At 41.5% G+C, this 22034-nt stretch overlaps 1 protein-coding gene across 6 annotated transcripts; it reads right to left on the bottom strand.

Moving 5' to 3' along the window:
• Positions 1–5887: 5887 nt before the first annotated feature.
• Positions 5888–21367, bottom strand: rsf1b.1 (remodeling and spacing factor 1b, tandem duplicate 1). Of its 6 annotated transcripts, none has more exons than XM_060909536.1 (16): positions 21191–21367; positions 18498–18589; positions 17746–17838; positions 17444–17649; positions 15982–16124; positions 13480–15788; positions 12332–12622; positions 12112–12228; positions 11945–12024; positions 11712–11766; positions 11523–11632; positions 11367–11434; positions 9982–10192; positions 9649–9881; positions 9278–9457; positions 5888–9172 (listed from the first exon to the last, which is right to left on the bottom strand). In XM_060909536.1, the coding sequence occupies exons 1-16, from the start codon at positions 21342–21344 to the stop codon at positions 8622–8624; spliced, it is 4893 nt and encodes a 1630-aa protein (XP_060765519.1). In that variant the 5' UTR covers positions 21345–21367; the 3' UTR covers positions 5888–8621. The 6 variants fall into 6 exon arrangements, with proteins under 6 accessions (XP_060765519.1, XP_060765520.1, XP_060765521.1 ...); XM_060909537.1 differs by having other exon boundaries at positions 9649–9878; XM_060909538.1 differs by having other exon boundaries at positions 12124–12228.
• Between the last annotated feature and the right edge of the window lie 667 nt (positions 21368–22034).

Below are 22034 nucleotides of genomic sequence, written 5' to 3'. Positions count from 1 at the left end.
ACCACATTAGCAATGTATAGAGTGGATTTCTGATTAGTTTAAAGTGATCTTCATTGAAAAGAACAGTGCTTTTCTTTCAAAAATAAGCACATTTCAAAGTGACCCCAAACTTTTGAACGGTAGTGTAAATATGACCTAAAACATCAGATTTTCACACAAGTCCTAAAAGTAGATAAAGAGAACCCAGTTAAACAAATGAGACAAAAATATTATCCTTGGTAATGTATTTATTGAGGAAAATATTACATATCTGTGAGTGGCAAAAGTACATGAACCTTTGCTTTCAGTATCTGGTGTGACCCCCTTGTGCAGCAATAACTGCGACTAAACGTTTGCGGTAACTGTTGATCAGTCCTGCACACCGGCTTGGAGGAATTTTAGCCCGTTCCTCCGTACAGAACAGCTTCAACTCTGGGATGTTGGTGGGTTTCCTCACATGAACTGCTCGCTTCAGGTCCTTCCACAACATTTCCATTGGATTAAGGTCAGGACTTTGACTTGGCCATTCCAAAACATTCACTTTATTCTTCTTTAACCATTCTTTGGTAGAACGACTTGTGTGCTTAGGGTCGTTGTCTTGCTGCATGACCCACCTTCTTTTGAGATTCAGTTCATGGACAGATGTCCTGACATTTTCCTTTAGAATTCGCTGGTATAATTCAGAATTCATTGTTCCATCAATGATGGCAAGCCGTCCTGGCACAGACGCAGCAAAACAGGCCCAAACTATGATACTACCACCACCATGTTTCACAGATGGGATAAGGTTCTTATGCTGGAATGCAGTGTTTTCCTTTCTCCAAACATAACGCGTCTCATTTAAACCAAAAAGTTCTATTTTGGTCTCATCCGTCCACAAAACATTTTTCCAATAGCCTTCTGGCTTGTCCACGTGATCTTTAGCAAACTGCAGACGAGCAGCAATGTTCTTTTTGGAGAGCAGTGGTTTTCTCCTTGCAACCCTGCCATGCACACCATTGTTGTTTGGTGTTCTCCTGATGGTGGACTCATGAACATTAACATTAGCCAATGTGAGAGAGGCCTTCAGTTGCTTAGAAGTTACCCTGGGGTCCTTTGTGACCTCGCCGACTATTACACCCCTTGCTCTTGGAGTGATCTTTGTTGGTCGACCACTCCTGGGGAGGGTAACAATGGTCTTGAATTTCCTCCAATTGTACACAATCTGTCTGACTGTGGATTGGTGGAGTCCAACCTCTTTAGAGATGGTTTTGTAACCTTTTCCAGCCTGATGAGCATCAACAACGCTTTTTCTGAGGTCCTCAGAAATCTCCTTTGTTCGTGCCATGATACACTTCCACAAACATATGTTGTGAAGCTCAGACTTTGATAGATCCCTGTTCTTTAAATAAAACAGGGTGCCCACTCACACCTGATTGTCATCCCATTGATTGAAAACACCTGACTCTAATTTCACCTTCAAATTAACTGCTAATCCTAGAGGTTCACATACTTTTGCCACTCACAGATATGTAATATTGGATCATTTTCCTCAATAAATAAATGACCAAGTATAATATTTTTGTCTTGTTTGTTTAACTGAGTTCTCTTTGCCTACTTTTAGGACTTGTATGAAAATCTGATGATGTTTTAGGTCATATTTATGCAGAAATATAGAAAATTCTAAAGGGTTCACAAACTTTCAAGCACCACTGTACTAGTTCACATATTTTGACCAAGCACACACACACGTTAAATACGAGTTTCTTTTTTTTTTTTCAAAATAAAATTGTTTCTTTTTCAATAATAAACTTATGTCATCATAAAATTCTTTATGTAAAAGCAAATTTTTATTATTAATTTCTAATTGTTTCTCATTTTTTGAATAATTTTATCATGAAAGTTTGGATATTTGATACAATCGAGAAGCAGATATTTGACATTTTCTTTTACACCACAAGTTGTACATTGATTGAAGGTTGTTGTTTTTTTTAAAGAAATTGTGTATCATTAAGTAGACATTTTCCAAATCTAAGTCTTGTAATTATCCTTTGTTTCTGTTTTTGTCAGAATATGTGGTGTGTTGTAATATTTGGTTCAAGTTCGTAGGAGAATCTACCAGTTTGAGAATTATCTCATCTGTCTTGCCATATTGTAAAAATAACATCTATGATATGGTTTGTGGTGGCACAGTGGTGTAGTGGTTAGCACTGTCGCCTCACAGCAAGAAGGTACTGGGTTCGAGCCCAGCGGCTGGCGAGGGCCTTTCTGTGTGAAGTTTGCATGTTCTCCCCGTGTCTGCGTGGGTTTGCTCCGGTTTCCCCCAAAGACATGCAGGTTAGGCTAATTGGTGGCTCTAAATTGACTGTAGGTGTGAATGGTTGTTTGTCTCTGTGTCAGCCCTGCGATGACCTGGCGACTTGTCCAGGGTGTACCCTGCTTCTCACCCATAGTCAGCTGGGATAGGCTCCAGCTTGCCTGCGACTATGTAGAACAGGATAAGCAGCTACAGATAATGGATGGATGGATATGTTTTGTAATATCAGGAGTGGTAAAAGGGTAATGAATGTCATAATAGGTTTTATTTACTGATCTTTTAACCAATTTATCAGCCATTTCATTTCCTATAATACCCACATGAGCTGGAATCCAACAAAAAACAACCTTACCACTCATAAGGTTAAACTGATACATAAGATATCGGAAATCTAATAATTCTATGTCATTATCTCATCTCATTATCTCTAGCTGCTTCATCCTGTTCTACAGGGTCGCAGGCAAGCTGGAGCCTATCCCAGCTGACTACGGGTGAAAGGCGGGGTACACCCTGGACAAGTCGCCAGGTCATCACAGGGCTGCACATAGACACAGACAACCATTCACACTCACATTCACACCTACGCTCAATTTAGAGTCACCAGTTAACCTAACCTGCATGTCTTTGGACTGTGGGGGAAACCGGAGCACCCGGAGGAAACCCACGCGGACACGGGGAGAACATGCAAACTCCGCACAGAAAGGCCCTCGCCAGCCACGGGGCTCGAACCCGGACCTTCTTGCTGTGAGGCGACAGTGCTAACCACTACACCACCATGCCGCCCTATGTCATTATCTTCCTTTTGAATTTTTTGTAAGATAAGGAATCAGAAAATATCACACTTTGAGAGGGAGGTTTATCAATAAGAAGTTCCAAAGCCTTTGTAATTGCTAGTAACTCAGCTCTAAAGTTGTCAGGTGACCGAATGGTAGCGAATAAAGATTTCGTTCTCACTTTTATTTTATTTAATTTACACACATTTTAGCTAGGCGGCAGGGTGGTGTAGTGGTTAGCGCTGTTGCCTCACAGCAAGAAGGTCCGGGTTCGAGCCCCGTGGCCGGCGAGGGCCTTTCTGTGCGGAGTTTGCATGTTCTCCCTGTGTCCGCGTGGGTTTCCTCCGAGTGCTCCGGTTTCCCCCACAGTCCAAAGACATGCAGGTTAGGTTAACTGGTGACTCTAAATTGACCGTAGGTGTGAATGTGAGTGTGAATGGTTGTCTGTGTCTATGTGTCAGCCCTGTGATGACCTGGCGACTTGTCCAGGGTGTACCCCGCCTTTCGCCCGTAGTCAGCTGGGATAGGCTCCAGCTTGCCTGCGACCCTGTAGAACAGGATAAAGCGGCTAGAGATAATGAGATGAGATGAGACATTTTAGATAACTACAAAGCCCTCAAAATTTAATACCACCATCATTCCACAGCATCTGGTGAACAAACTGGGTCCCCTGGGATTCAGTAACCCCCTGTGCAACTGGCTTCCTGATTGAAAGACCAGTCAGTGCGCGTCAGACAGAACACCTCTAGTGTCATCACCCTCAGCACAGGCTCCCCTCAGGGCTGTGTCCTGAGCCCTCTGATGACACACGACTGCGTCCCCGGGGCTGCCAGCAACCTGAAGTTTGCGGACTACAACAGTGGTGGGCCTCATTAGGGACGATAACGACCTGGCCTATAGAGAGGAGGTGGAGCAGCTGGTGGGCTGATGCAGGGAAAACAACCTGATCCTGAACATGGACAAAACTAAAGAGATCATTGTTGACCTCAGGAAAAACCAACCCAGCCACGATCCACTTCTCATCAACACGGCCGCGGAAGTGGTCAATAGCACCAAGTTCCTGGGGGTGCACATCACAGACAACTTCACCTGGTCTGTGAACACCACGTCACTAGTCAAGAAGGCACAGCAACATTTGCACTTCCAGCGTAGGATGAGGAGAGCCCACCTGCCCCCACCCATCCTCACTACATTCTACAGAAGCACCACAGAGAGTGTTCTAACCAGCTGCATTTCTGTGTGGTGTGGAGGCTGCGGTGCCTCTGACTGGAAGACTGTGAGGAGAGTGGTGAGGACAGCAGAGAAAATCATTGGAACTTCTCGTCCCTCCATTCAGGACCTTGCATCAAGGCGCTGCAGGTCTCTAGCCAGTAACAACATCAGGGACCCCTCACACCCTCACTATGGACGGTTCTCCCCTCTGGAAAGAAGTTCCGCAGCATTCGGTGCAGGACCACCAGGTTCTGTAACAGCTTTCTTCCCCCCCTGGTCACCAGCCTGCTGAACTCCAAATCCAAACTTCTATTTATAACTTGAACATTTCCTCATTCCACAGGTCACTTTATACTATTGCACTTTATAATATTTTTGCTGCTGCATAATTTAATTTAATACACTTCATATTTAATTATGTGCTGAGCCAAATTGCAACGAAATTTCATTCGGTGTACACTTGTTGCATACTGAATGACAATAAAGGTTGTCCAAGTCTAAATATACATTTTTTAAAAATCTAGTATACACATCTTGTGCAGGTATGATTTTTACAAAAATAACTTGTACCACACATACTATCTTGTGCAGGCAAGAATCCATTCACTACTTTGAGTTACATTCGGAACAGGCAATCAAACAAATGGCGGCGAAAACAACCTCCTCCGACAAAGATGGCGGAGATAAAAAGAAAACTGATCATGGGTGGGTTTCCCAAAAGCATCGTAGCACAGAAATCATCATTAAATGGTAGAGCGAGCATCACAATGAACACTCTGCTAGTTAAGATGCTCTTAGCATTAAGAGGTTTTTGGGAAACTTACCCATCAGATCTAAGAGAGCTTCAGAATAGCACATTTAAAACATATTTTCCCATTTTCTCCCAAATTTGGTCACCTGCCAATTCCCACCCAGCTTTGGAGATTGTCAAAGCTAACAACTGCTTACTCCTGAGCTTCAATCATTCTACACATCTATAGGATAAGCCATGGCCTAATGATTAGAGAAGCAGCTTTGGGACCAAAAGGTTGCTGGTTTGATTCCCTGGACCAGCAGGAATGCCTTAAGTGCCCTTGAGCAAGGCACCTAACCCCCAACTACTCCGGGTACGTTGTACCGTACATCGTTCTGGATAAGAGCGTCTGTTAAATGCCATTAACGTAATGCAATGTACTCCGAGACATGTGAAGCCAGTGAACCACATCTTTTCAAACTGCTGTTCCTGCTGCATCACAGACAAGAGTAACACACTCCGAGGACAGAGCTATCAACCATCTTCTGCATACATGCGCTCACAAACACCTACGAATGGTTAGTGTTGACAAAGGACAGGATATGCCATCCTTTGTTTCCTAACCACAAACAGCTGTAGCGTCATCAGGAGTCGGACCAGTGACTGCTGTTTTGTAGCGCTGCACAATAGTTGGCAGGTTGAAGCTATTCAACGACTGGTCAAATGCAAAACACTTCACCCAATCAGTGATTTTCAGAAAAGCAAACAAAACTCGACCGATGGTACTTTTCTGTGGAAAAGGAACTTAAAAAGGAATGAAATATTCCTTGAACCAAGGCATAATTTGTGTTTGAAATACAACTAAATGAATGTTTTCAAAGACAGTCACAAAAGTAAAGGTGCGGTACCCTTTTATTATGACAAATGTACAAGATTGTATTTATATGAAAGCAATTACAATACAGTTAACAAAAAAACAAACAAACAAACAAAAAAAAAGCCAGAGGACATATCGAAAAGCTAAGGCCTGAACCATACTCCATGTACACATCTGTCCAGGCCATAAACTACAACCAAACCAAAAGACAGTTTATTGGCACCAACTTTCTTTCATCATGTCATCTTTCATTTCGGTATTTTAAAAAATATAGATAATAAAAATAAAAAATAAAGGGGAAAAGACAAGTGTCTTTACTTCATATAGCTCAAATTAAAACGTCGGACTTCTTCAGTATCCAAATGCTTCCGAAGGAGCACAGCGGTTATAGGGGTCTTACCTTCCTCAGGCACCATGTCAAACTGAACTAACTGATTTAGCAGTGACGGCCTACGCGTCTCACGCGCTGCACAAAGAAAATGAAGACGAAAGACGAATGTGATTAGGAGATAGGCATGCCAAGCTTACACGATATTTTACAAGACATTTTACAAAGCTTTTTATCTCGATCACCTTTTTTTTTTTTTTGCTGAGCTCAGATGTTACAGCTCTCTCACTCACACAGGATTCCCTCCAAGAACAGATTACATATGTACAGAGTTCTAGCAAGCAGTAAAACAAATGATGGTGCCACTAATGAAGTATGGAGAAAAAGGGTTGACAAATGTGAGATTTTGGCTTACAACAGACAAAAAAAAAAAAATTGGGGGGTGGGGAAACAAAATCGGACGCAACGAACATGCTGTAATTAATTTTAGACACTTCGAAATTGTACAAAAGTTACACAACCTACTACAAAAAAGAAACTATAAACAGGTGCAATCATAAAGGACTGCTAAATATATCATTCAGATGATTTAAAAATGCTTCTATGTTACAGCAAAAACTACAGATATAGTACACGCAAGGATAATGTCATACTTTACATTTCGCATGTTCTTTACTCATTCCCACTGACTCCAACAGTACAAGTCTGTTCCTGCCAGCGTTAGTATCCATTACAGATTCAGGTTTTTTTTTTTTTTTTAACACAATCTGTTCTATGCTGAAAAAACAGGAAGGCTTTGATTGCAGGGGAGTCAACATAGTGTGAAACTTTTTTTTTTTTTCCTTTTTTTAACGCCACTGCAGGGGGACTTTTACCCCCATGAATGTCGGCAAAAGATCATAACAGTAGCTTGGTGGACAGTGAAAATTTCCATACATTTTGTTAACAAGAAAAATATATTGCTCAGATATTGAAGGAAAAATAGTAAGTCTGTATATATAGAAAACAACGTAATATGTTAATATACTGTATAGTGCAGGATAAGAGCAAAATGGTAACACAAGCAGATGAGTGGCGAGAGGTGCTGTGGTGGATCTTCTGACATTTATATTAAAAAAAAAAAGGCTTGTATTAAAATGGAGATGAATATAACTTGCATGGAATCCACAGATAATACATTAACGACAGGACACTTTCTATAAAAGAAATGAATCTGAAAATCACCCTTTAGAAAAATGTCATTATAATAACAAAAACAAGGGGAGGAAAAAAAAAAAAAAAAAGTTGCTTGTTCGAAACAACCCAAGTTTTACACATGTACACGGCGGTATGGATCACAATTGACACTTTTTTCAATTTGGCATTCGATGCACTGACGAGCTGCCGTAGTGTTTGATCGCTTAGATTCTATTCATGTTATGGGAAAGAAAATAGCGGGGGGAACTCCCCCACAAAATTACAAGACCAAATAATGGAGCATTTCTTTGAACGGAAGTCCCAAATCCCAATTCTCGATTCACACTTGTTGCCCTCATGAATCCATAGACGATTGAACTGCAATTAGTTAAATAACATTTTCAAAGAATAAATAGTATAACAAAACCAAGCATAGGCTTTCAATCAGATACAATGTGTTCCTTAAACAAAAGCACCCAGTCTCCAACCAATGTCTATTTGACCAATGTGTTTTGTTTTATTAAAAAAAAATATTAAAATAAAAAGGAAGGGGGGGGGGATATAGTACAAGGATTTCTTAACAGTCAGAGATATGGTTTGAAAAGCTGGTAACCATGTCTAGACCTTGGCTCGGATGCATTTCTTGATGGCTTTTTAATGCCTTTACCCATTTCTAACTTCTGATTTACCCCCCCATAACAGTGTAGAACAATAACACGTGGGTACTTTGACAACAAAAGAAAACGTCAAATGATAGATTTTTCTGAGAAGGAATGGCTACATTAGTGTAAAATAGAGGACAAAAGGTTCTGTCTTCCAAAGGATTGGTATCATTCAGAAAGGTTAAAAAAAAAAAAACCCATCTTATTCACCATCTTTTAATGATGGGCCCACTGACGGCACATTCGTTTGGTGAATTTCGTGACAACCTGTGTTTAGGTGCTTCTATCAGCCTGCGACTAACTCGAAGGCCAAGCTCATGACTTTCAACGGATTGAAGGAGCGAGCAAAGTGGAGTCTGAAGATTCCAGTACCCTGCTCACTACATCCCCAGAATAATCACAGTTTCTTGCAGAACACTGTTTTGCTGGAAAGAGTCCCAGGACCTCTGTGAGGAGCACGGCAATGATACAAAAGCGAAGAAAAAAAAAAAAAAAAAGGATAGAACTGAGAAATATGTTATGGGAACTTGGCCACAAATGGAAAGACAAAATTACTCTGACAAACGTTTAATAAGACACCACGTCTTACAACTGTTCACTGTTGCAAACATAGTCTACAAGGTCTGTGACCCCCAAAAGGTCATCCTCATCTTCATCCTGCTGCGCCATCTCCTGGGGAACCAGGCCATTGGCGCCGATGGATACGGGCTGTGGCGCATTGCTGTTTTTCAGCCCTATTTGACTCATGAGAGCAGGGTTAGCCATGCCCGTGGCAGGACGAGAGATGAAACCCTCCAGAGTTTTCATGGGGCTCTGTCCGTTAGTAGGAGGAAGTTCCAGGTTATAGTCTAGAGGGCTGACCCCTTTCCCAACGGCATCCTCGCCTTCTTTCTCGGTGCTCTTCTTCTCCTTCTCTTCCTCGTCACTGTCATCCGAATCGATGCGGTTCACCCGCTTGCGGACGGGCCGTTCCTCTTCTTCCGAATCGCTGCTATTGTCATCGTCGTCGTCCTCAGACTCCCTCCTGCGCTTCAATGACAGACGCCTGCGCTGTTTGCTAGACTCCTCTTCCGACAAGGCTACCCTCTGCTTTTTACTCTTTCCATCTTCATCAGAGTCCATGGAGCAGAAACTCTCTGCAGAGTATTGGTATTGGGGGGGAGGAAAGAAAAGGGAAAAAAAAAAGCCTTATTTCTACAGTAACCACAGACAATTCGAAAGACACCAAGACCAAAACTGACCATCGCTCTCAGAGCTGGATAAGCGCCTGCGCTTCTTGGCCTTGTCCCTGTTGGTGCTTCCCTGGGAGCCATCGGAGTCGGACGCCTCACAGTAATTGACCTGTTTTTTCTGGCTGCGGTGGGAACGGCGTCTGCGCATATCCAGGTCGCTGTCACTAAACTCACTGGAACCCTCAGTCACTGCGTACACACACAAAAATTACACAAAGAAATCAAACAGAGCACAAAATTGACATTTTCATTCATTTTTTTTTTAAAGCATCACATCTGATTAATTGGCTCGATACTAACAATGTCTTTTATCCACAGCTGTCCAGTCAAATGATTGACATGGAGACTTGAATATTTGCTGAAACATTCAATATTCTCACCCATTTCTTCTTCCTCCTCCTCTTCATCAGTCTCTTCAAGCTCTTCATCATCAGAGTATCCTTTGGGTCTGCGTCGCCGGAGGGGTCGTGTGTTCCACCGTTTCGTTGACCTCTGTCTGGACAAAAAGCTCGTGATCGGTCCAGGGCCATCACTGCCAAAGTCACTGTCGTCGAAGGACTTCACCTCTGCCTCACTGTCCATGTCAGATACCACAAACTCTTCCTCCTCACTGCTGCAGAGTAAAAAAGGAACAACGTGAGAGGCAAGGGACACTGCTGAGTAGCGGTTCTCGAAGGAAGATTTCAAATGGCGTCAGCAGTTTTCTGTCGTACCTGTCGCTGAGGCGGAACTCTTCTTCACTCTCCTCTTCATCCACGGTGCTGTCGCTGTCCAGGTCGTTGAGGCGCCGCCGTTTTTTCCTCCGCTGCCCAATACTTGTACGTTTGGGACGCCCATTTTCCTTCCCTTCTTCCTGCAAAATGGCGGACATGTCCTTCCCTCGGTGACCTGTGATATTCGCCATGTCCTTCCCACGGCCTGCTCCTGCAGGCAAACAACAGCTCTTCATACAAACCCTCACATTTTCACTGACTTGTAATAATTTATCATTTAAGCCAATAGAGATCTTGCAGTCACGTGACCGGAAAGTACACAGCCGCCATCTTGTCGGTAAAAAACACCGCTGAATACTGCTGCACTCGTGTACAAAATGGATCAATTTCAACCGACGGACTACACGGCTCATTTTTCTAATGAACAGATAATTAGATATATGTCTAAAATAAACGACCTACAGATTAGTGACCCTTATGGCTTACCGGACGGAGTTTTCACGACCGTGTCGGTGGATATTGAACTGCCAGAGGTGGAATACCCAGACGTGTATAATTACCTCATTAACTTTCCCTCGCTGTTCAGTGGTGAAGCACTGCGTGCTTATAAATCTCTGGACAGTTATCTTTACAGAAATTCAGGATTTGTCAGCCGCCCTCAGATGTGGCATCTTGTAAACAAGAAAATAATCCTCATTGGACGGGTAAGTCACTTAAGTATTACTAGTACTGATACTAGATATATCAGTAGTATCTAGTATAGCACTGACCAGCCGATAATAGAATAGAATAAGGTAATTCCAGCTGTAATTCCAAATCGTCCGTCTTGTTTACCATGGATCTGGCGTTGGAGAGGTAGAGGCTTGGCAGTGGAGACTTGAGTGGCTGTTTTCTGAGCTTAGTCAACAGGCCGGCTCTGCCTGCAGCCTCGCTTTTGCTTCCTCTCCCGACACCGCCTCCTTCGCCTGCCAGACCCGATAACAATCCACGGAGACCCCGCTGGTCTCGCTATCTCGTCCGGAATGTTGTGCATGCGATGGAGATCGCTACAAACCGTCATTTTCTGCTGGAAACCAATGTCCAGTAAGTCCATACGGTTGTAGTGGATATTGAAGCCCGGTACAGACGAACGACACGCAAAAATACACACAAAAAACATAAAAAACATGCACAGGTAGGGAGAGCTTGTAGCCGCAGCCGTTGTAGTAGAATTGTATATAGTAGGGTTTTCCAGAAGAAAAGGTAGAAGTAGAAGGCGGAAATATGGTGTTTGACCGACAAGATGGCGTCTGTTACAATCTGGATAGGCTGTGACGTCACATGCAAGATCTCTATAGTATTTTTTTTTTAAAGCGCATTATAGAGAAGAGCTTGGTGACTTGTACCTCCTCCCTCTGCCTCTTTGATATCTTCTTCGATTGCCTCCTCGATAGCTTCATCAAACTCATCAAACCTAACACAAACGGGGATTCAAAAAAAAAAAAATGCTCGAAATAGGACTGCGAAAATATTTTAACTAGCATTAATCAGACAAAGCATACCTGTAGCTTATATATTTTTTGGCCCTGGTTGATCTTCGGCCCCAAGACTTGTTTTTCTTGACTTCCTTCTTCTCTTTCACCACCTCTTGTTTTTCTTCCTCTGCTTCAACCTGTTATTTAAAAATATAATAAATTATTGCAAGCCATCATTTAAAAGATCACGCACAACTATCAAGAGATTATGCTTACACTAGGCGTGATGATATTCTCAACGCTTATCCCGACGTAGACCAGACGCTCTTTCCTGAAGGACACACCAGAATATAGTTGCATACTTATTTATACCGCATTTTAGAAAAAAAAAAAACAAAAAAAAACCACACACTTCTAAATCAACAGACGCCATTTATATAAAGCAAACATGAAACATTACAACGTTTTAACTGTTTGTTTTCTCTCCGTAACTAGATGCACGATTTTACCTTCGCTCGGCGCGTTCTTTCTTTTTAAGTGCCGCGTCTAGATTCTGTAATTGTTCTTCCAGCTTGTCACAAAGCAGTTTCTGGGGAGGGGATTAAAAATAAATAAATAAAGAGCAGAATTATGGATTATAGCAAGATGGTTAGATAGGCAGATGGAATAAACTTACGACATGACTTACATGCTGGCACGGTGGACAGAACCATTCACCATCTGGGATGATCATGAGAGGAGGCCGGAGACATGCTGTGTGATAACCGCTGTCACACGAGTCACACAGTAGAATCTGAAAGGAAAGATTAAATCATTAGAAAATGTGTCAACAAAAAGCATTACTTACTTTCATACCACAAATTCATTCATTCACATGGACAAACCTCTTAACTCACCAGCTCAGGATGGTTGGGCAGGCCACAGTGTTTGCAAGGGTCGTCATTTGGGGGGAGGTCATCTGAAGATGAGGTAGAAGCATCAGAGTTGTTCCTCTCTCTGTTCCGATTCCTCCTCCTGTTTTTTTTCTCCACCTGGTAATCCTCATCACTGTCATCTTCCTCTATCTCTTCCTCCTCACTTGAACTCTCGTCATCCTCCTCATCGTCGTCTTCATTTTCTTCCTCGGAGCCTTTCTTTTTGCGTCGTGACCGGTACCTCGACCACCGTACTCGCCTTTGGCGTCTCCCCTGTTCAGAAAAGTAAGGTTTCCAGATTATTTTCAAGATCTTAACTTATGCACAAAAACCTCAAAAATTGGATAGTATAGGATTGAGATGTTCAAGGGAATGATAACCTAGTCTAAAAATAAGACTATTTCAGGGTATCATGGTCTCATATCATCTCTAGCCGCTTTATCCTGTTCTACAGGGTCGCAGGCAAGCTGGAGCCTATCCCAGCTGACTATGGGCGAAAGGCGGGGTACACCCTGGACAAGTCGCCAGGTCATCACAGGGCTGACACATAGACACAGACAACCATTCACACTCACACCTACGCTCAATTTAGAGTCACCAGTTAACCTAACCTGCATGTCTTTGGACTGTGGGGGAAACCGGAGCACCCGGAGGAAACCCACGCGGACACGGGGAGAACATGCAAACTCCGCACAGAAAGGCCCTCGCCGGCCCCGGGGCTCGAACCCGGACCTTCTTGCTGTGAGGCGACAGCGCTAACCACTACACCACTGTGCCGCCCGGGTATCATGGTATTCATGCCATTTATTAAAATAAATAAATAAATAGGGGTGGGGGATGGATTAAAAAAAAAAAAAAAAAAAAAAAAAAACACCACACACCACCATCCACCGCAACCTGGTGTGGAAAATTAAGAGTAAATAATCTGATCAGGTTTAAAAAAAAAAAAAAAAGTAAAAAATTTAAAATACCCAGGTGTGGAAAACTGAAGCCTAAAGAACCTGATCAGGGTTGAAAAATAGAAAAAGGTAAACTGGTGAAATGAGATAGACAGACAGATATTCAGTTGTGACACAAAACATCTGGTCAGACACCTTACCAACCCTAACAAAACACACATTTTGACAAACCTTTGGTTTCGCTTGACCTTCTTGATCAACCTTCTTCTCTCTTGGCTTTTTTTGTACTGCATTTTCTTCTCCCTCCTTTTCTTCATTTTCCTCCTTCTCCTTCTCTACTGAAGGTGTGACCTGTTTCTTCTCCACCTTCCGGTCTTGAATTTCTGCTAGCTTGGCTGTTGGTCTGCAAATCCTCGGCGAGCGCCTTAGACATCTCCCTTCGCTTGCCTCAGACTCCGAGTCCCCCTTTCCCTCTTCTCGCTGCAGCTCTGCCCTCCGTCTGTGAGCCGGGACCTTGATTTTCAGACGGATTCCTTCTTGTGGCACTTCAGGTACCGCTTTGCTATCGCCTGCTTCTCCTTTACTCGTCTTCTCTTTTTCCTTTGCTTGATTCCGATCTCCTGTCGATTCGCCACTGAGGCTCGCCTCCTTCTTGGAAGTACTTTTTTGTTCACCATTTTCTTTCTGGTCCTTGCTGGATTCCTCTGTAGAAGCTTTGCTCTCCACAACAGGATGCTTGTCCTGCATGCCTCTCTCACCACAAGCTTCCTTCTGAGGTTCAGCATCACAATCCTTGGACGTGGTATCAGAAGGAGCTTTTTCAACTGCCATGTTCTGTTCTGGTCCCTCCTTATTATTTGTGGGTACTTCGTTATCCTTGGTGTTTGCTGAAGTAACTTCCATCGTCTTATCCTTGTTCACTACGTCGTCCGGTTTGGACACAGCAGGAGAAGGAGGTTCCTCTGTCTTTTTCAAGGCGTCCCGTTTCTCCTGATCTGCAGATTCTTTTTGGGTAACAACTGAAGCGGTTCCTTCTGTATCCGGTGTGGCGGGTTTATCCGACGTTCCGTCATGATCCGATTTTAAAGATTCTTTGGCTGCAGATCCTGTATTCGTCTCTTCACACACAGGTGATTTTTCAGTCTTTTCATTTTCTTTTGGCAAAGACGGTTTTTCCTTCTCCTTGGATACAGCCGAGTCTTCAGGCAATTTCTTTTCTTCATTTAAAGGTTCAGATTCTTTTTCTGGGATGTTCTCCTCTTTCAGTAGTTCCTGTTCCTTGGTCTGCTTTGTGGAACCAGATTCAGATTTTTTATCACGTTCCAGTAAGGCACAGTCCTTTAGAGTTGTAGATGTTTTGTCGACAGGATTTTGGGTTTCTTCAGACTTCCAAGGCTTGTCTGCTTTTTGGACAGTTCGTCTGCTCTTATTCGCAGCACTTTGCTGTTTTGTAGAGTCTTGTGATGCTGATGTCTCAGTGTCCATAGGGGCCTCCGTTCCCATCTGCGTTTTGTCACCTTTTGCAGCATTTGCTTCATCGTTCGAGGCTTGATCCATCTCTCGCTCATTAGGACTCTCTTTTATTGTCTCTAGCTTCTTCTCATTCCCAGCTTGGTCTGTGCGTTTTGTCCCACTAAACTTCTCAGATGCTTCCTTGCCTAGAGGTTTTGAACAATCTTCTGCAACTTTCATTTTTGCTGACTCATCAGCCCGGATCGCATCCGATTCGGAGAACTTTTCAGTCGTTTGAGGTGCCCCTTCTAGCTTTGGTGATGTTTCTTGATCCCCCTTTGAAACAAGAGTTTCCTCCACTTCCATGGATTCCTCCATGCTAGCTTGGCTCTTATCCGTCGCCGCCTCCCCTTTCGTATGCTTTTCTTCAGGTCCCTCTTCTTGTTTGGTGTCAGAAAGCTGTTTTTTTGCTTCCCTGACTTCAGCATCTGCTTGCTGAGCTTTAGAAATAGCTTTCGTTTCCGTTCGCTTTTTCTGCGTGTTGTCACTCGCCTGCCCATCACCCTCCACTGCTACAGCAGGCGAGACATTCCCATTGAGATTCTCACTGCTCAATCCGTTTTCTTCGCTGGCAGGCCACACTTCTTTTACAGCTGGATTACGCACAATGATACTGCTGCCACCGCTTCCACATTTGCTGGCGTCAAAATCCTCACTTCGTTTCATCTCACGCTTTTTCAGGGGGATCTTAGCCTGTTGGTCATTTTTCAAAGCTTTCTGGATCTCGTCAGATTTCTTCTTCACCTCGCTTGCGTGTTCTGAAGGCAGCGCTCTACCGTTCTTTTCTGATGTCGACTTGGATGTGGTGTTGAGAGCTTCGTCTCCTTCCATGAGCTCCTCTTTAATGGCTTTGATAATGGTTCCCTCGACTACAACAGATTTGACATCATCTTTACTGTCCTTGTCAGTTAGTGATTCTTTTCCCTCTATAATTTTCTTTTTTCCACTATCAATTTGTGCCAACATGTCATCTTTCTCAGTTTTGGGCACCTTCTCTTCATCCAAATCCTTGTCTTTTTTAACCTCTCCTGCAAAACAAAAACACAATGGCCACCGTCTAAATCAACTGAAACTTTTCAGATCTTCCTACCAATATCAAAGCAGCTAAATCCTGAACTTCAACACAGTACGATCCAATACTTTCTTTAAAAAAGGGGGGGGGGGGGGGGGAAGACGGACACCTCATTGAAAAGATGAATTGAAAAGCTTCATGAAATATACCATCATCTTTCATCTTGTTTTCTTCAGTCTCTGGGTTTGGGCTGTTACTCGATGAACCTTCCTCCTGATCCTTTTTAACCAACAGTGCAGGATCGATCTGGGTCTTTAGGAGTTCAAGGATCTGCTCCAAATCATTTCTGTTTCTGGATAATGAATGATAGATTTTAGCAGGTCTGCCCTGTCAACATCCAGTCTTAAATTTTTTTTTTTTTTGTAAATATAATATACATCTTTGGACATGTAATTATAGATCAGGCAACGATACAATCTTGCAATGCAAATTTGACAAATCGAATTAATAATTATAATAAAAAAACAAACAAAAAAAACCCACACGATTATCAGGCCGTGTAATCTTAGTTTTTCCTAGCTGGAATTGTGTTGTTTAGACAGCAGAGTGCACAATAACGCAAAATAGCAGAAATCTGCACGACTTCAACAGCGGAATTAACACAGCTCTAATGCTGGTAAAATAAATAAACAAACCCACAACAGATCTAAAATGGGGGAAAGCTGTTGTGTGATTGACCGTACAAACAGGTTTAAGAAGAAATCGGACCTCTTTTTACAGACTGCTGAAAGCTAAAGAAAAGAGAAGCAGATGGAGATAGTACAAATGTTCGCACAAGTTTAAGAAAAGGCCACTTTGTTACCATTTTAAAATTTTACAAACAGCTAAATAGACTGTAGACCTCCCTAAAATCTTGATCCCGGTTACACCACTGTAATAGTACGACACCTCGAGTCAACCAACGCACATAATTTTTAATGTTACTGTACATACGAGTGATTCCACGCTTATGGGTACTGAAATGGGGACATGAACTTATTCACCTAAAACCATTTCTTTTTTTACCATCAGGTCACAAAACATGTAATCTTTAATGAATGATATGTTAAAAGATAACTTTAATTTTCTGAGATGTAATAAAAACATATTTATATGCCAAAGTCAAGCCTATGAGTTCCAAAATGATGTCTGTTCCATTACTTCTGTTACGATTGTCCATCTCGCGTCTGTTACAAATTAATTACAATCTAGCTATATACCATGTTAATCTTATTGAAAGAATGTGTATGTTTATTCTACTACACATGTTTATTAATTATATTTGCTAAAACATCACCTTCCTATGTTTCAAAAAGTAATTCTACATTGTTAAAATTGAGAATATATATGTCCACAACACTTCTGTTACGTTCTGACTTTGGCATATATGTTTTTATTACATCTCAGAAAATTAAAGTTATCTTTTAACATATCATTCATTAAAGATTACATGTTTTGTGACCTGATGGTAAAAAAAGAAATGGTTTTAGGTGAATTTTTAAAAATAAGTTCATGTCCCCATTTCAGTACCCATAAGCGTGGAATCACTCGTATATAAATAAAAAGATTAATTCAATTGTTAATATCCATTAATTCATTCAACCAGTTTCTTTAGGACATTATCGTACATACCTAACAATACATTTCCAGGATGAGCCATCTAAATCATCCTGCTCCTCCACGTACACCCTTACATTGTGATCCTGGTCAAGCTGGAACCAATACATGAGGCCGTCTTTGTCTCTGCCAATGGGCTGGAGACGCATTTTATCAGGGTCTTCTTCATTGATGGCTGTCTTGAACTTGACATTGTCATCAAACTGGCATTCGCACAAATACTAAGGAAGAAAATGACCAAAGGTTTAACACAATCACCACTGCTATTCAATAAGGCAGGTTTAAGGAATCGGTGTACGGATGAACGTTCACCACACCTTGAGAATTCCAGTCTTACACTCCACAGTCATCTCACGATATCCCTTCTTCTCCAGTTCCCATGCCCAGGTGGTGTTGAACTCCTGACAGATCTGTGAACAGCACAACATTATTCTATTCAAAACTGCACGGATAGCGTTCATCATCTAGGATCAGTAACAAAATGCACTTAAGACCTTTCAAAAAAAAAAAGTCATCCATGAAGTGTGCACTGTGAAATGAGAAATTAAAAATCAATTAAAATACACAGAGTACAAATAAACAATTAGTTTATAACAACAAAGATAAAAATTAAATATTTGCAAAAATATATATTTTTTATAAAATAGTGTTTAGAAAAGTGAATTAAAATAAATAAAAATAAATTGTATATATAGTATTGTTATAAAAATGGCAACTAAATATACAAAATTACACAGAAATGATATACTCAGAACGGTACAAAAGTAAAGCTAAAAAAATTTTTTAAATATGAAATGCTTTATAAATTTCAGAATTAACAACCAACATAGACAAAATTAAATAATGATATAAATAAATAATTAAATATTCTTTAACATGAAGCATACATGTTATGGAAATAAATGCTTTAAAAATATTAACATTGCATAAACTGACAGCTAAAAAAAAGATGTTCAGATTTTCAGAATTTAACATTACAAGCAATTATCTAAGCATTAACGAGAGGAAACTAAATTATTCTAGAATGTTTCCTTCCTGAAAAATACAACGAAGTCAAAACAAGGTTTACCTTCACAAGATATTTCTCCCATCTGTCTGCCGAAACGGACTTGCCTATTTTCCGAAGCAGCTTCACATGGAGGTCTACCAGCAGCTTAGGAACTGGATTCGGAAGAGGCACAATAAAAACAAACATTTATTAAAAATGAACGCTACTATAATAATACGATGAGATCAGAGTAGCTGTGCTGATCAGCTCATTCAGTTGTGCACACTGTAGTACAGACCTGGGCATTTTACGACCTGCGGGCCGCATCCGGCCCTTTGGTTCATTCTGACTGACCCACGTAAGGTTAATTAGAAATTACAAAATAAACATATTTTCTAATTTTACCTCATGCATGAACTGAATGTGCATTGCTTTTATTTTGAAGTTGTGTTCAACAAAAACGCAATGCGCGCGACATGAACATGAAATCCCACGAAACCTAATCCCGCGATAACTACTTCCGTAATTTGTCCAGACCAACCACAAACTTGTACGTCATCCTTCAAACGGTCCAGCCAATCACAGTGTGATGTCACCAGCAGGCGCCGGAGCCCGAGCCGATCTGTAGATCTGATACCTACACCGAATTGACATTGTTGCGAGCAGGTCACAAGAAGACTTTAGCCCCCAAAATGTCCGCAAAAAGAAGAAAGGTAGATGCCGAATGCAGGGCTTTCAACAAAACACGGACTGCTAAGTATTTATTTACTGAAGTCAGAGATAAAGCCGTGTGTTTAGTTTGTGAAGAGCAGATCCGAAAAACACCAAATGAGGTGATTAGACTAGAAATGTGGGCATCATTATTATAATATGATGTAACTTGCTTGATATTTGGAGTAGAAAGACAATATTGTGATGTCTTTATTGTGTTTTGGGGTGAATGTGACTGAAAAAAAAAAAATGTACAAACATTCATATTTTGTTAACCAATGCTTTGGGAAATTTGATTGAATAAATGACATTTTTTGTAAAGCAACCTCGTTTTTTCCATACAATTACCAGTCTTAGCAGCTTGTAAAAACAACACAATATTATGCAGAATTTAGTTCAGCCTTTTGGTCCGGCACGCCACAAAATTTTCTGTTTCTCATGTGGCCCCATGGAAAAAATAATTGCCCACCCCTGCTGTAGTACAATAAGAAAGAGAGAGAGAGACCACACACACACAGTGCTTTACTCAGGATTTCGGGTCACACTTTGAGAACTTCTGCCTTGACAGAGTTGATGAAATGAAATTAAGACTGGGTCAGTTGTGTTATTTTACTTCGATTAAAAAAAATGGTTATACAACCAGAGAAACGGACACAATTGACAGTTATTTCAGCAGTAGATAATGCAGCAAAGCACATTCCTCCTCAAGAAGTCTGTCTTTCTTTCCGCACACACAGTCTAGATGTGTTGCACCTTCGTATATAACTAGGAAAACAGTTTCCCCCTTTTTATTCTCACTCTCTCTTTCCCTTTTTCTCTTTTAAATACACATATGCTATCTACTTCAAAAAAAAAATCCCTTCCCTCTTTTTAAGATGTACACAAGACACATGAATCTCTTTTCCTCTTTTAGATACAGTACATACACCTCTCTTTCTCCCCATTCTTATTTAGATGCACACAAACCACATCCCTCTGCTTTTTCCTCTCAGATATAAGGCACTCCTTCTCTTAAAAACAAACAACTTGTATGCATGTGGCATATACACATCTCTCTCTTGCACACAGATGTACACAAAGCACCTCTCACCTTTTCTCTCTTTCCTTTCTGTCTCAGTCTTGTTTTAAGATGTACACAAGGCACACAGGGGTCTCCTCCATATCTCTCTCTCTCTCTACACAAGGCACACAGGGGTCTCCTCCATATCTCTCTCTCTCTCTCTCTCTACACAAGGCACACAGGGGTCTCCTCCATATCTCTCTCTCCTAGCTGTGCTAATCTGCTCAGTCAGTCAGTCAGTTTTGTACACTGTTTACAGTACAGGCAGCTAATTAGCGGTGCCGAAATTAAGCATTGTACCGCACTTCTAAAAGCTCTACTATACCAAAGTCGATAAAACGAGTAGTTTTTCCCCTCAGTTCTGCTATTTTAGTCAAATTAAAGTGGTTAAACGACTACAGAAACGGACACACTCCCGTTATTTTGACAGCAGCAAAGCGCCGTCCTCCAGCAGGAAGTTGACAAGCTGTGCGCATGCGCGCTTCCGCTGGCGGACCACTTCACTGCCAAATTATTATTCAAGTGAAAATAAACTGTGCACATTTCCACCTCAGAGACCTGCGCGGCTTTGTTTCCGAAACCAACTCGCTTCCCAACTCGAAATCGTGCTGTTTCGGACACACTCCGACTCCACACATCACCGAAAAGCCGTGTTTGTGTGTGTGATCTGTGTGAGGAGCACATTTGCAGCGTGCAGTGAGATAAAGCCAGGCAGAGAGAATAAATCCTCCGCCGCACAAAGCGCCACTGATGCGCCAAGAGACGACGCGTGAAACCCAAACAAAGTTAGAAACCATCAAAAAAAACTGCCAGGGTGCGAAGTTCGGGTCGTTATTGCACCGTCGGGAAAACAACAAACGAGCATTTGATCGAGTTGAGGCGTCTAAAACACACAATAACACCAAGAGCAAAGCACGAAGCAATTTACACTCAAGCAATGGAGGTATAAAAGCTCAGCTTTCCCTCCCACATCCAGCCGACAGCACACAAAAGTGCAGCTAACCTGCGGCCGTTTCCTGCAGATAGCGCTCCAGCTGCGGGAATGTGAGCTCCGGGAGATCCAACAGCGCTCCATAACGCTCTAAAAAAGAGCAGATCACGGCGAAGCTGGGGCACAACCCGGGGGAAGAACCCGCCGCTGCCGCCGAGGCAGCCATTTTTTACGATGGATGGGTTGGAGACTGTGTGCTGGAGGACCAATGACTCCCCACAATGCAGCGCGCTCGACCAAGCTTAGAGCTGCTGTTTTTCTCCACCCGCATACCGACAAATCCCGCCTTCTCCACTGGGCTGGGCTGAAACACACACTGTCCGGTTAATGGACAAAAATTAAACACAACAGAATCAGTTACAGTAATGCACAAGTAGGTTCTGACAACATATTTAGGATAAATGAAACTAAAACAATTTTTTTTTGGTCTGGCATGTACTTATGTGGCACCTTTGTAGCAATTATATATATATATATATATATATATATATATATATATATATATATATATATATATATATATATATATAATTAATTTTTTTTTAGAAAATATGCGGTTTGTTCGCCCAAACTGTAAATCTAATTTCATCCAAAAGTAAAATATCAAGCAATTAACACACATTTATCATGGTTTCTTCACTTAAACAGTGACGTAATTTGCAGATGTATTTTCAAACTTTTAATTATTGTTTGAAAAAATGATGTAAACTAATTTTTTTTAAAATTCGCTTTATTTTGTATTATTTTTATTTTTTTTTCCATGGTTTATTTTGAAAGTTTTCTTAATACATTCAAGAGATACAGTTGAAATATAATACAATCCGGTATGGAAAGTAAAACATTAACTATAATAGAC

Source organism: Neoarius graeffei, chromosome 25 (genome assembly GCF_027579695.1).
Source record: "Neoarius graeffei isolate fNeoGra1 chromosome 25, fNeoGra1.pri, whole genome shotgun sequence".
Lineage (NCBI taxonomy): Eukaryota > Metazoa > Chordata > Actinopteri > Siluriformes > Ariidae > Neoarius > Neoarius graeffei.
The sequence above is the reverse complement of the archived record's forward strand: the minus strand, read 5'-3'. Positions and strand labels throughout refer to the sequence as shown.